Source organism: Hyperoodon ampullatus, assembly GCF_949752795.1.
Source record: "Hyperoodon ampullatus genome assembly, chromosome: 15".
In the NCBI taxonomy this organism is placed as follows: domain Eukaryota; kingdom Metazoa; phylum Chordata; class Mammalia; order Artiodactyla; family Ziphiidae; genus Hyperoodon; species Hyperoodon ampullatus.
In genome coordinates this window covers 11,689,231-11,702,595 of record NC_136928.1, presented here as the reverse complement: position 1 = coordinate 11,702,595, position 13,365 = coordinate 11,689,231, and the positions used below count along the sequence as shown (strand labels likewise).

Below are 13,365 nucleotides of genomic sequence, written 5' to 3'. Positions count from 1 at the left end.
GACAAGATAGCATTTTAAGAACTTTAATTTTTTTTTAGATAATAAAAATTTTATTACAAACGTTTGTTTGGCTTTTATAAAGAAAGACATCTTATCAAATGCAATTAAAATACTGACACAGAAAAAAACTTTAATAAAAAATGTGAGCCATAGTAACAGGGAGAAAAGTCTGATTTTAAATAGGAGATAAAAATATCTCACACACAGAGAATTTCCAGATAGGAACAGCACCATTTGGGAGGGTTTAGGAAGCAGTCTTCTATCAGTGGGAGAGCTTCCTGGAGGAAGCGGGCTTTAGGGACTGAAGGAGCGGGTTTGGGCTGGAAGGCTGGGTGCTCACGCACTACACCGGAGCTCCTGGAGCGCAGAGACCATGCACACATTCCTGGTTCCTGCAGCAAGTGGGAGGTCCAGCACAGTCGTGAATGAACCATGAACTAATTGTGTGGGTGACAGGTGAAAGCTGGGCAGCATATTAGAGGAAGCTGAGAGTGAGGGTGAGTGAAAGGGGCTGAGAAGATGGTCTGGGATAGAGCCAGGCTTTGGGGGGGCACCTTGCTAAGAGCTTTGAGGCAGAGGGTTCTATAAGATGGGAAGCCAGTTCTGGGCTGTGAGGAATTTAATAGCCTACCAAGGCTTTGGGTGGGGATAATGGAAAGGATGGGCCCCAGGAGTCCGGGAGTCTAGCAGTGGCTCTGATGGTAGCACCCCCATGACCTTGGGCAGGTCACCTCTCCTCTCCCACCTTATTCACCACCCCATCATTGTGGATGGCTACTGTGTTCACCTCCTCCTTTTTTGTTGTCGGGCACCCTGGGAATCCAAGGTGGCTTTTCACCTTGGTTATGAGGCCAGACCAAAGTTGAGTGGGTGGTTTGCAGGCTGGGAGGAGAGGCACAGCTGAAGGAGGAGAGAAGAAGGATGTGGACTAAGGTCCCAGAACTGGAACAACTGAGAAAGAGGCCAGAAGCTACAAAGTTTGGCAACTGATTTTTTGTTGAGGAGTCAAGACAAAAATAAGGGGAAATGACAATCGTAGCCATTTACTGGTGATTAATATACCTTATCTACCTTATAAGATGGTTATTATTATTATCCCATTTTATAGATGGGGAAGCTGAGGCTTAGAGAGGGAAAATGATTGTCTAAGGTTAACACTGTTAATAAGTGGTAGAGCTGGAATTTTAAAACTTGTTTTTTTAATCCTACCAGAGCTCTTAGCCACTGCTTTAATCTGCCTTCTTTAAGTCGATTCACTTATGAGGCTTCATCTGGGTTTTTAAATGGTGTCGTGTCATGATTCCTCATGAGGGGCAGGCTGGGAGGCACTGTGGCCCTCAGGGTTCAGACCATGGAACTGAGGATCGTGTGCACATCGGGCTGGGAGGGCAGGGCCATCAGGAAGGAGAGCTGGGGATCTGCCATCAGGAGGAGGTGGAGAGTAAGAGGCCTTCTCATTTGTAAAGTGCTTTCCAGCTTTTGCCTTAAGGGATTCTCATGACAGCTTTGAGAGTCAGGCATGGATTTTTTTTTTCAATCCCCATTTTCCAGTTGAGGAACCTGAGGCCTGGAGAGGTGAAAATAATTGACCAGGGTCATCTAGCTGGTAAATGGCAGACGGCAGACCCTGGTTCTCTTTTCCCTGGGCTGTGCTCCTTGTCAGGGTTGGACGTGAGGTCCCCAGAGGATGCTCACTTTGCTGGAGGGTTAGAGGGCACAGGAACAGAGCAACCGTGACCCAGGTCCTAAGAGCTGAGGGCAGAGAGGTTCTGGAGTACATGACCTCATCCTCAAAGCCCCAAGCTGGGCAGAGGCCTGGGGTCTCACTGTCTGTCTGAGAGTGGCATAGCCTGATGCCCAGGGCTAGACGACGACACCAATGGCACAGGATCCAGAAAGGAAAGATTCATCCCCAAATGGAGTTCACTGTGGGGTCCCGTCTCTAGGATCCCAAGGGTAAGGAGAAGGCAAGGCAGGCACCGCAGGTTTGGGGCTGTGTGCCATCTCTGACCTTGGGTATCAGGAAGCGCTTGATCAACATAGGCTGTTTGAAGAGTAATGCTGATGGGCAGAACGCCCAGCCCTGGGCTGCCGTGGGAGGAATGCGTGCTTTGGAGACAGACTGCTTGGGGGTCAAACCCCAGCTCCGCCCCTTCCTGGAGGGGTGATTTTGTGTCTTAGTTGCCCTTTGCATAAAATGCAATAACAACAGCTTCTTTACTGCCATAAAGCGTGAATGAGTGAACACATATTCATGATATTCGATGAATTTCATTCATTTTATGAGCCTACTATGTGCCGCTGCTGTGCTGGGGGCTGGGGATAGTTCTGTGATCCACACAGACAAGAGCCCAGCCTTCACAGTGTGGACCCCCATAGGTACCACTTCCCTCTTCCCGTCTGTAAAGCTACGCGCGGAGAGTTCTCCCGGAGGTTGCCGGCTCCATCCCAGCAGCCAGGGAAGAGGAGGAGGTGAATGGGAGGAGAAGCAGAAACTGGCGTTGGGGATGGAGCGGAGGACAGGCAGCTCTGTGGTCTTCCTTATCTGGCTGCCCTTGCACCAGAAGAGAGCTTGACAATGATGATCTCACTAGTGTTCAGAGCTTCCCAGGGGAGACCAAAGGCAAAGCAGAAAGCACTGGAGTGTGCTTGTGTTGACAGCTGAAGGATCAGAGTGCCTGGCTGGGGATCACAGACTGCGGGGGTGGCAAGGCACTGCAGAATCTGAAGGCCCCACCAGGCCAAGTTCACCGACCACAGACGCTCAAGGGAGGCTCCTTTTCCTAATCAACAGCCTGCACTGTGCGCTAGATGCTTTTCCATGTGGGTAACATTTTCCAGTCCTCCCAAGCCTGGAAATAGGGATTATCGTTCCCATTTTCTAGATTAGGAAACCGAGGCACATAGGAGTCAAGCGGCTTGCTTAAGGCCACATAGCATCATCATAATAGTCAGGATGCAGGTTCCCCTGTCCTCTCTATAGCACACACACACACACACACACACACACACACACACACTCAATGCAGTGACTGGAGACGTCCTCTCTAGGCTGGCTAACAGAGTGGACCAGGATGACCTCACTTGACCTGCATCCTGCATCTGTCCACCTGGAGCAGGCAGCGGGGACAGAGGCGGGGAGAAGGACAAGGAGGGAGACCGCAGGCTCCCCAGCAGCGCAGGACACAGAAGGTGGAGGACGGCAAGGGGCGTCTCTGCTCACCATCCTTTTTCCGGTCCACCTCTTGACCAGACATCTCACGACCCCTTTGGAAATGCATTTTCTCGTCTCGTTTGCTTTCATCTCTCCCTCTTCCTGATCCATCCCTTGCTCTCTCTTTTCTTTCCCTCCCTTCCCCCCTCCCCCCTTCCCCGCTTCCCTCGACTTCCTCGCTCCTTCTCCGTTCCTCATCCCCCCTCGTTTTCTACTCTTTGTCTCTTTATCTCCTTCCCTCCCTTTCTGTTTGTTTTTCTTCCCCGGGTGCCCCCGTCCCCACCCACCCCTCCCTCTGCCCTCCTCCCCCCCCCACGCCAGGCTGCCTGCATCTGCGCCCGCAGCCCTCCCTCCGCCCTCGGCCCCGCCCTCCCTTCGCCCAGCTTCCCCACTTCCCTCGCCGCTCCCGCTCTCGGTGATTTATTACTTGCCCTGCTGCTTCTGACAAACTATTTGTAGGAAAATGAGATTTGGTCCGCGCTGGATGGCTCCTCTGGAAGGCAGGCGTGGGGGTCGGGTGTCGGAGCCCCCGTGCGGGGCCCCCCACCGGAGCCCACGGCGCTTACGGAGCTCTTTAAGATAAATGAGCAAAATTAAGAGACTCACTGGGGGAAGAAAACACTGGATGGCAGCGAGCGCGAGCGGATGGTACGTGGTTTCCTCCCAGAAATTCATCCGCGTGCGCCCCACTGGGGCCTCCCCCATCGGCCGCAGTACTCCAGGGAGCTCCCTCCCCCAGCAGAACTTCCAGCCTCGGGGTGCCTTTCTTTCTCCCCCAGGATGTGGCGCTGAAAAGGGCAGAAACCTTCCTAGAAGGGCACAAGCAACAGATTGGGGCTGGAGCAGCAGGTCCCTGGGGGTGCCTGGGAAGAAACCGGACAAAGGCGGACGGCCTTGGATGGGTGGGTGCACGTGGCCACCCGCGTCTGAGGTCCGGGCTCCTTCAGTCATACCCAGATCCCACGGGAGCTCAAAGAGCTTCATGTCCTGGTCACAGGCACCACTCAGGACAGGACAGGAGGCAGTGGAAGGTTTTGGCTGCGGCCAAGCCCAAGGCTTCACCTCCGAGGCAGGGGGTTAACTCCTCTGGTTGTCTGCGCAGCCGACTGTAAGATCCCTGAGGGCAGGTGGTAGGTCCTGGGTTTTCCTACCCTACCTTAGGGCTGTCTCATGGTAGTCCCCAAGTTCTAGCTACGGAGGAAGTGATTGCACCAACACAAGAATGTCTTGCAAACTCAAGCCTCCATTTTCAACTCCCATGGGATGTGCACTGGTGCCAGTTTCTCAGATGATGTTTTCCCTTATTTTAAAAACAATACACTTATTAGTCTGTCAAACATTAAGAAAATAGAGATAAGCAGGGGCAAGAAAATAAAAATCACTTGTTGATTCTACAGTTTGGTATCTATCCTAGTTTGAAAAGAAAGGTCATGTTGTACACATTGTTTTGGATCTTCTTTATCCACTGAATATTGTGCATACCTACCTTTTTATGATATTAAATATTCTCCTAAGATATAATTTTAAATGGATACAGTTTATTGATTTTATGTTTGTATGTTCTGTGGACGACTTCTTTAACAAGGCACACGTTTTTGTTCATTTTGATTATTTCTAAATTTTTGCTATTATAAAGATATGCCAACCTTAGCATGATCCAAATTATCCTATTTTTATCATAGTCAGTGATAAAAGCAATGATCTCCGCTCCTTCCTGGCTTCATAAGAAGAAGATGTGACATATCTTAGAAGTCGACAACTCCAGTGGGCCTGATCTGAGAGCTCACCCTGGATCGGCCCTTCTAGAACTTTATAGGGTTTCAAAGACGACCGGAATCTACAAACCAGGGCGATCTGAGAATATTCTGCCAGCAAGACCGGCAAACAAGCCTCCAGCTTCTCTAAGAACCAACAAAGACACAGTATTTGAAGAAAAAGGGTTGTTTAGCTTGAATCTTTGTAAGACATTTGCAAATAAAATGTGAGCCAAATGAATTACGTAATTTAAAAACCTACTAATTTCAAAGTGTCCTAAAATGTAAAACTTGAAAATGGCAGGATCATCCTAAGAGTCTAGTATGAAGACGGTCTAGTAGCATATGAGTGGAGAAGAAGAAAGGAATTTGAGGTGTAAAGATGTTGCAGAAAAATTTGGAATTCAGTGACCCCACACAGGTAACCCAAGTGATCAGGCACTTTTGAGGTGAAGGTTCATCACCTTTCCTTGGAAAACAAAGTGTCCATCTTTATGTCTGTTGGTCAGCCTGGAGCATGGAAAGCTGAAAGATGAGGCAAAACAATCTGATCATTTGCTCTTTGAGTTCGTGCTGTCATCAGCACTTTTAGTATAAACAAATAAAAATTTACGTGTACTGTAGTGAGATCTCTACGGATGCAACGCTTCCAATCAATCTACTTCTTGGGGCCTCTGAGGACACTTTACATCACTTGTTATAAACTTCAGTGTCCTGAGTGTCTCTCTGACCCAGTAATGTGAGGAGGGAGGAGTCCATGAACTATTTTCAATATTTGAAAAGATATGTGGATTACTTACTATACAGCATCTTGGGCTAATACAATGTCAATTTCTCTGCTTTGGGTTGATTTCTACCAGCTTATGATACTTCTACGTATTATCTCAAATGGATTGCTCTGATTGACATTTTTCTAGGTCTTCGATTAATACATGGAAGGGAAAGCCAATTGTATAATAAACTCAGTCTGTTTTCCCTAGTCACGTAAGAGTTCACGGTGGGTAGTAAAGGGGGTCTCTGAGGGAACGAGCTTGGGATGCAGAGTAGAATGTCACCTGTGGTTCTCTGTGCCACTGCCACTGAGGCAAAACCTGCCCAAACAAGATACTCTTGACCCTGCAGTTGACAGCATGGTGGGGATTTCCTAGGAAAATCCATTCAAATCTCTTTCTCTTAGATCATGAAAGAGAGAGATGACATCTGTGGAGGGTGGGTGGGGCGGAAGGCATCCATTGATGACTGGGGAAGAGACATGAATGTGAGAAAAATACGGACCTCAGCCAACAAAGATGATTCATGGCTGATTCAGTCTGGAGGCCCCTCACCTGAGTTTATTAGTAGGAAGAGATGCAATGGGGGATATGGGGGTGGGGGAGAGAAAAGAAATTAAAACACCGTGATCCCTTTAATACGGTCCAAGATTTACTCTGCATAATCCAGCCATATTCTTGATAAGAAATTCATGGCCCCTCTGTCCCCAGTAACAGAACGGTGATCTTTATGGGGCCGGCGTGAGGAAGGTGGTGGGCACAGCCCCCGTGACATTAAACTGTCTCATTGAAGAGGCAATTTGTTTGATATTAAGAGTTATAAAAATATCAGTGCAGAGCGGTTATGCCGGGGATATTGCACAGGCCAATCTGAATTTTAATGTAGTGTGAGCAATAAGCACCGTATTTCCTGTGCCTATGCCACACTCCCTCTCTGGAAATATTTGAAGAGAAAAAAATTGAGTTTTTGAGTGCCTTGCTCTTTTCCACTTCTGCCTCGTGCGGGCTCACTCCTCACCAGATGTGTGGGAGCTGGCAGGGGTTTCTGGGTGCCTGGGAGCCAGCAGCCTCCTTGAAATTGATAGCAGAGAGAATTAGAAACATGGCCACGTGGACCGGCTTCCCACACCCGCTGTTCACGCCCCTCTCTCACGCAGGCATCCATCCCAGTGCTGCTCAGGACTCAGCCCTCTCTGCCCACCAGCCTCTCAGGATTGTCATTCCAGGCATCCTTTAGTTTTCTTAATCCAGTGGAATGCCATTTCCCAAGCATCCCACCCGCCTCAATCGTCTAAATCCACCCCAAAATGCTCTTCTTATCTTCTCGCCATGCCCTGGTCCCATCCCTTCTCCTCAGCTAGCTTCTAGGTGCGTACTTTGACCTCTTCTCTCTGTCTCCTTCTATCAGTCTTCTCATAATTTCCATGTACTGTCATTCCTCTTCCTTCACCTCCCAGTCACCTCGTCCCTGCCTCTTCTCCCATAAATATCCATTCAGCCTTACAGATAGATCTTTCTGAAACATGCTAACCAATTAATTTCACTTCCACAGGGCACCTACTCCACCTCAGGCACTGGGCTTGTAGCTGAAGGAGACACAAACGTAAATGACTGGTGGTCTCTGCTCTCCAGGGGCACACAGTGCAGTGGGGAGTGGGGCGGGAGGGGCCAGACAAGCACTCTGGTCATTTTCTTATTTTTTTAATTAAAATTTTTTATTGTTGATTTACAAATGTTGTGTTAGCTTCTGCTGCACAGCAAAGTGAATCAGCCATACGTATACGTATATCTACTCTCGTCTAGACTCCATTCCCGTATAGGTCCTTACAGGGCACCGAATAGAGTGCCCTGTGCTATACAGTAGGTTTTTACTAGTTATCTATTTTATATGTAGTGTGCATATGTCGATTCCAATCTCCCAATGAATCACCACCCCCCCTTACCTCCTTGGTAACTGTAAGTTTGTTTTCTGCATCTGTGACAGTTTCTGTTTTGGAAATAGGTTCATATGTCCCCTTTTTTAAGATTCCACATATACGTGATATCATATGATATTTGTCTTTCCCTGACTACTTTACTCAATATGACAGTCTCATTTGGAGCAAAATGAGGTAAGATCCCCAAGAGACGTCCAAACAAAAGCAGCAGAGGACCTAAGGAGGGAAAATCAGAAATACGTCACAGAAGGGTTGGCGAAGCAGCTGGGCCTCCAGAGGGGATGAGGGTGACAGGTGGCGATTGGAGAACTGGGTGGAGAAGAGTATATTTCAGACAGAGCAAAGAAAGGCTTGGTGGGAGGGATTCATGGGGAATTTTTAAGAGATAGTGAGTCACCCAGTTTGCTTGAAGAGGCTCAGAGAAGTTCAGGGTTATGTCCAAGCTAATGAGAAGTAGAGTATGATCTAGTACCTGGGGTTGTCTGATCCCCAGTTCAGGACACTTTTCAATATACAAGAGCAGGGATTCTCAAAGTGTGGTCTGAGACTCCGGGACTACCTGAGACCCTCTCAGGGGGCCTGTGAGGTCCACACTACTTCAAAATCATTTGCTTCTGCCTTGCTCACTTGTTCCCGAGTGTACAGTGGGTTTTCTATTGTACATTTGGAAGATCTGCAGAGATCAGTGAGCTAACATTTTCCAAGTGACCAATGCGTGACGTTACAAATCACGCTTGGGTGAAACATCCACTCAGGATGCAAATCAGATCGATGCATTTAAAAGTAGGAGGGAACAAAAACCTCGTTGATAGGGTTTCAGATTCCACATTGCGAATAACCTTTAAGAAACTGCCATTTGTTGAATTGTGAGGTCGTGTCAAAGAAGAATGCCCACAATTATCTGAAAAGGAGTTAACAAATACTCCCCCCCGTTTTCAACTACATGTCCGGGTGAGGCCAGAGTTTGTTCGATACACTTCAGCCAAAACAACATATGGCAACACTGAGCGTCAAAGCAGGTGTGAGGAGACAGCCGTCTCCTATTAAATCAAACACTAAAGAGATGTGCAAATGTGGATACTAATGACCTTTGGCTCACTCGGTTTTCAAAATATATTTTCCATAAAAATATATTACCTATATTAACATGAATGAGCTTATTATTACTTTAAAATGAATGAATAAATATATCTTTTAAAAATGTGCCAGTTTTGACTTAGAAGACGACAAATATTGATACCTGTAACCCACATAAACAATGCTCTTGGGCTGCTCAGTAATTTTTTAGAGTGTAAAGAGACCCTGAGAGCAAACGTTGGAGAACTGTGGGACCAGAGCTGGTCTCTGAAATTTATTATTTATCCGTTTGATTGAGTTTGGCTTAGAAATAGTGAGCCCACTGCTGGACTCCCCCTTCCCCACCCCTCACCCCTCTCTTGCTCTCATACTCCACCCCCTTCATTCACAGCAGCCCTATCCTTGAACCCCTGCCCTCCTTCTGGAAGTTTCCTTCCTCTCCCTTCTACCCAATTTCCCTTTCACAGCACCTCACTCCTTCACTTTCCCCAGATTCCAGGTCCAAACTACTTACATTCCTCAAGCTTGCCTCCCTTTCTCATCCGCTCTTATCTCCTTCACCTCACACTCCCTCTCGAATCTCTCATCATTCTTTCGCAGACAAGCTCCCTGCTCCTTCTGGACATTATTGAGGCCATACACGCTCCTCATCTTTCCTCACCAGCTTCTTCTCAAAAGGCTTTATTTGTGGCTGTGAGAACTGTCCGCACCTGTGCTGAGAATCGAACTCATCAGTTTCTTTTTGGAGTCACGTGACACTCTTCCTGCTCTTCCTGGCCTAGCCTCTGGCAAAGGAGGAGGCATGTCTTGGGTACAATGGATCGAACCCGGGCTTGGAGGCAGAGCCCAGCTTTGCCACATATTAACAGGATGCCTAATAGCAACCAAGTCACTCCATCTCCCTGAACTTCAGGTCCTACCTTTATAAAGTGAGGATACTACTACTCACCCTGCAGAGTTCTTTATGAAAATGAAATCAGAATATACATATACTGCAGAGAGTAAGTCCTCACGAAGATCCACTATTATTATCAGAGAGAAACTTGACAGTAATCAAGAAACGTGACTTTTACAAACTAGTTAATTATTTGTCTTGATAATTATAAACTAAGGTACACTATAACCTAGATCATTAGTTCTCAGACTTCCACATACAGCAGAATCACTTGGTCAGCTTGGTGGGTATAGGGAGGCGCCCCCAGAAATCCCGATTCAGTGGTTTATGGCTGGGGCCCACACATGTGTATATATATATATATAGATATATATATATATATTTTATAAATTTTTTTAGTTTACTTATTTATTTTTGCCTGCATTGGGTCTTCGTTGCTGTGCACGGGCTTTCTCTATTTGTGGCAAGCGGGGGCTACTCTTCGTTGCGGTGCGCGGGCTTCTCATTGCGGTGGCTTCTCCTGTTGCGGAGCACAAGCTCTAGGCACGTGGGCTTCAGTAGTTGTGGCACGTGGGCTCTAGAGTGCAGGCTCAGTAGTTGTGGCGCACAGGCTCAGAAGTTGCGGCTCACGGGCTCTAGAGCACAGGCTCAGTAGTTGTGGTGCACAGGCTTAGTCGCTCTGCAGCATGTGGGATCTTCCTGGACCAGAGGTCCAACCTATGTCCCCTGCATTAGCAGATGGATTCTTAACCACTGAACCACCAGGGAAGGCCACCAGGGAAGTCCCATGTATATATTTTTAAACGAATTCTAATGCACACCAGACACTGGAGCAGGTATTTCCTGAATTGTTCTGAATCTCATATTTTCTCACTATTTTATGGCACTTTCCAGTTCTTAAAAATCTGCCCAATTTGTGTTTGATAATTTTTTAAAATATTGAATATGTTTTCATATGCATCATATTTACTGATAAAGGGGCTGGTTCAGTTTTTCACCACGTTCTCATAACCGCCACTCCCCACCCCCACCAATTCCCCTTTAACCCAAGGAAAGCCAAGGCACCTTGGGTATTATTTAATGTTGCTGAACCTTTATTTCTTAGCTTTAAAGCGATGACAGCCATATCTCTTGAGGGTAGTGTGAGAATTACGTGGACTAGTGGGGACCTTGTGTGATGTGCTCTCCAAATGATACTTGTAATTATTTCCTTTGGTACAAAGCGCATTTGCCCAGTGATGAAAAGGAGGAATTGGAGTCACTCGTCTCCAAGGCGTTCACTGATTTTGGACCACCCTGAGCTCCCCATGACTCTAAGCACAGTGATGGCTCCGGGTGGGCTGGGGGAAAACCAGGGCCTGACTTCCTGCTGCATCCTTCCTCTCCCATCCAACCCCAACCAAACTGAGCCTCTGATGAAGCACTGTCTGTATTCAGCTGTCTCAGATGTGCCCAATGCTTTGGAAGCCCTGTCGTCTTGTTTTTCTTTTCTCCCTACTTCATTCTTTGGACTTGTTTGATGTACTTTGACCTGGAGGAGTCCTTATGTAATCTGAACGCTCCTTCACCACACTGCCTGTGGGTGCGAAGAGGTCACAGTGATCTGTGTGCCTGGTTCCTGGTACTGGCGAGATCATTTCTGGGAACTTGAGGCCATCATCCCCCTCCCCCACCCCCTCACCTTCCCATGGCTCCTCCTTTCCATCTCAGGCAGTGCCTGGGGTGTCATGATGCTCTCATGAATCTCTTTGCTCTCCTCATCTGCCGATGCTGCTTGCTTCTTGGCGGTGCTCCCATTGTCACTCTGCTCAGGTGGCTTGTTGAAGTGCGACCACCACCTGTTGCTCTGGATGGCTATTTGCTGAGCATCTGCAAAACAGGAGAGGAAAAGGCCCCTCTCTTCTGTGATTCCCTTACAGCGTGTTGGAGCAAAGTTGCTTGAACCCTAAGACTTTGCTGCTCATTTAACTGTGCATATACACAGCCCTTTCCCTGTGGAAGAACATCCCAGCCACCAGCAAGGCTGGGCAGACTGAGTGCACAGAGTGGAGGTCTCGCCCTGTGCAGAGTCCTTTCCATCAGCTGCTCAGGTCCCATGTCCAGATTGATTCCATGGTGCCTGGAGTTCCTCACCACAATCTGGCTTCCATGAAGACCCCATCAGTGTCACCTGTGTACGTCCAAATCCCAAATGGTTTTCTCAGGAAGAGTCTTAGCCCTGCATACGTCAGTCAACATAGATAGACTCTGAGCGGTATGGAAGGGGAGAGTGCAAGGAACCCAAAGCCTCATCCTGGATATACAGTTATACCTGAAAAGCATGCTAAAGTGGGCAAAAATCCTCCCTCCCATTCTTCGTGTGAGGAGCACTTTTAGGTAGGTTTAGGGTTGGAGTTTGCGGGTGGGTGGTGAGGAAAATGAGCTGGCCTTGCCTCTGGGGAGACATTTTTCTTTCTTTTTGTTTATTTATTTGGAAGATAGCATCATAGGATGAACATTGAAGGGAATAGGAACTCTGAAGTGTTTTCTAGACAGAGGTGAAGGAAAAAGCTGGGAAGTCCAGTAGCAGGAGAAGGTGAATGAACCAGACCATCTGTTCCCAAAAGCAGGCTGTTGAGATCACCAGTGATTCCCCATCATGGCCCCTTCCGCAGCTGTCACGTGGATGCTACTCAGTGAAGTGGTCCAGAATCAGGAGAAAGGGACAGAGAGTGGATGGTGTGAAGGTAGGGGAGCAGGGATATGTTTTCAGATTGGTTTTGAGGATGAAAGAAACTTGAAGAATTAAGCAGAGCCTCGAAATTACTGTGTCCACCTTGGGAAGATAGGACAGAGAAGACCCCTCTCCCCAAGGAGAAGCCAGTGTGGGGATCATCCATCCAGCACCCAACATTCACTTTGGAACACATCTGTATCAGGGAACTGGCCATGGAGATGCCTGATGGTGTCGTGAAGGAAACCTTCTGGGGCTCCCAGTACAGAGGGTGCGCCTGGATCAGGAGTGGTGTGTGAGAACAGAGAACTCGGAGTCTGGAGTCCTTGCTGAGAAAGAACAGGCAGGACCCAAAGAGGGAGTGAATGCCAAGAAAAGAGAAAAATGAAGAGCGATGACTGTGCCGTCCTAAGGCTAATTGAGCTGCCAGCAGTAATAGGGAAAGTGGAAAGGGGCTCTGGTTTGGAAGGAAAGATAACGAGCTCTGCTTTAGACGAGTTTTGTTGCAGGGGTTGGAAGGTCAAACAAATAGAGATCTTCCATGGACAATAAGAAATATGAGATGAGAGAGAGCCAAGGGGTCAGGGTTTGAGATGGACGTGGAACGGCTGTTCAACGTCTGAGAGAGAGAGAGGTGGAGGGATACGTAAGGATACGTAGGATAATGGGAACGGGGCGGTGCTGCTTAGATAATTCATTTCTCTGCTTAAGAAATATTCACTGGGTGCCTACTGTGTGCTAAGCATGGATCTGAGACCTGGGGATATTGCAATGAATCTGGCAGGGCAGGTATCTTGAATGATTTGTGTAGACGAAGAGAGTAAGAGATGTCAACTCCAGGGGGAAAGAGTGAGCATCAGACTGAGAGGTCAGCCTGTGATGCAGGAGGCCAGGAGAGGAATGAATAGCATGATGGATCAGGTAAGGCCAGAGTTGACCTGCATGTAACACGAAATCCAAATAAAGTGGCCTAAATAAAGCAGGGGTGTATCAGTCTCTCCCAAA

At 47.8% G+C, this 13,365-nt stretch overlaps 1 protein-coding gene across 1 annotated transcript in view; it reads right to left on the bottom strand.

Annotated features, from left to right (window-relative positions):
• The window catches only part of PAX8 (paired box 8), a gene marked incomplete at both ends in the record, with an annotated part of 115,753 nt that overhangs the window by 101,816 nt on the left and 572 nt on the right, over positions 1 to 13,365 (bottom strand). Inside the window, one exon of the mRNA XM_079720391.1 lies at positions 11,329 to 11,516. Within this exon, the coding sequence (XP_079576517.1) occupies positions 11,329 to 11,516 (188 nt within the window). The remainder of the gene's footprint in view (positions 1 to 11,328; positions 11,517 to 13,365) is intronic.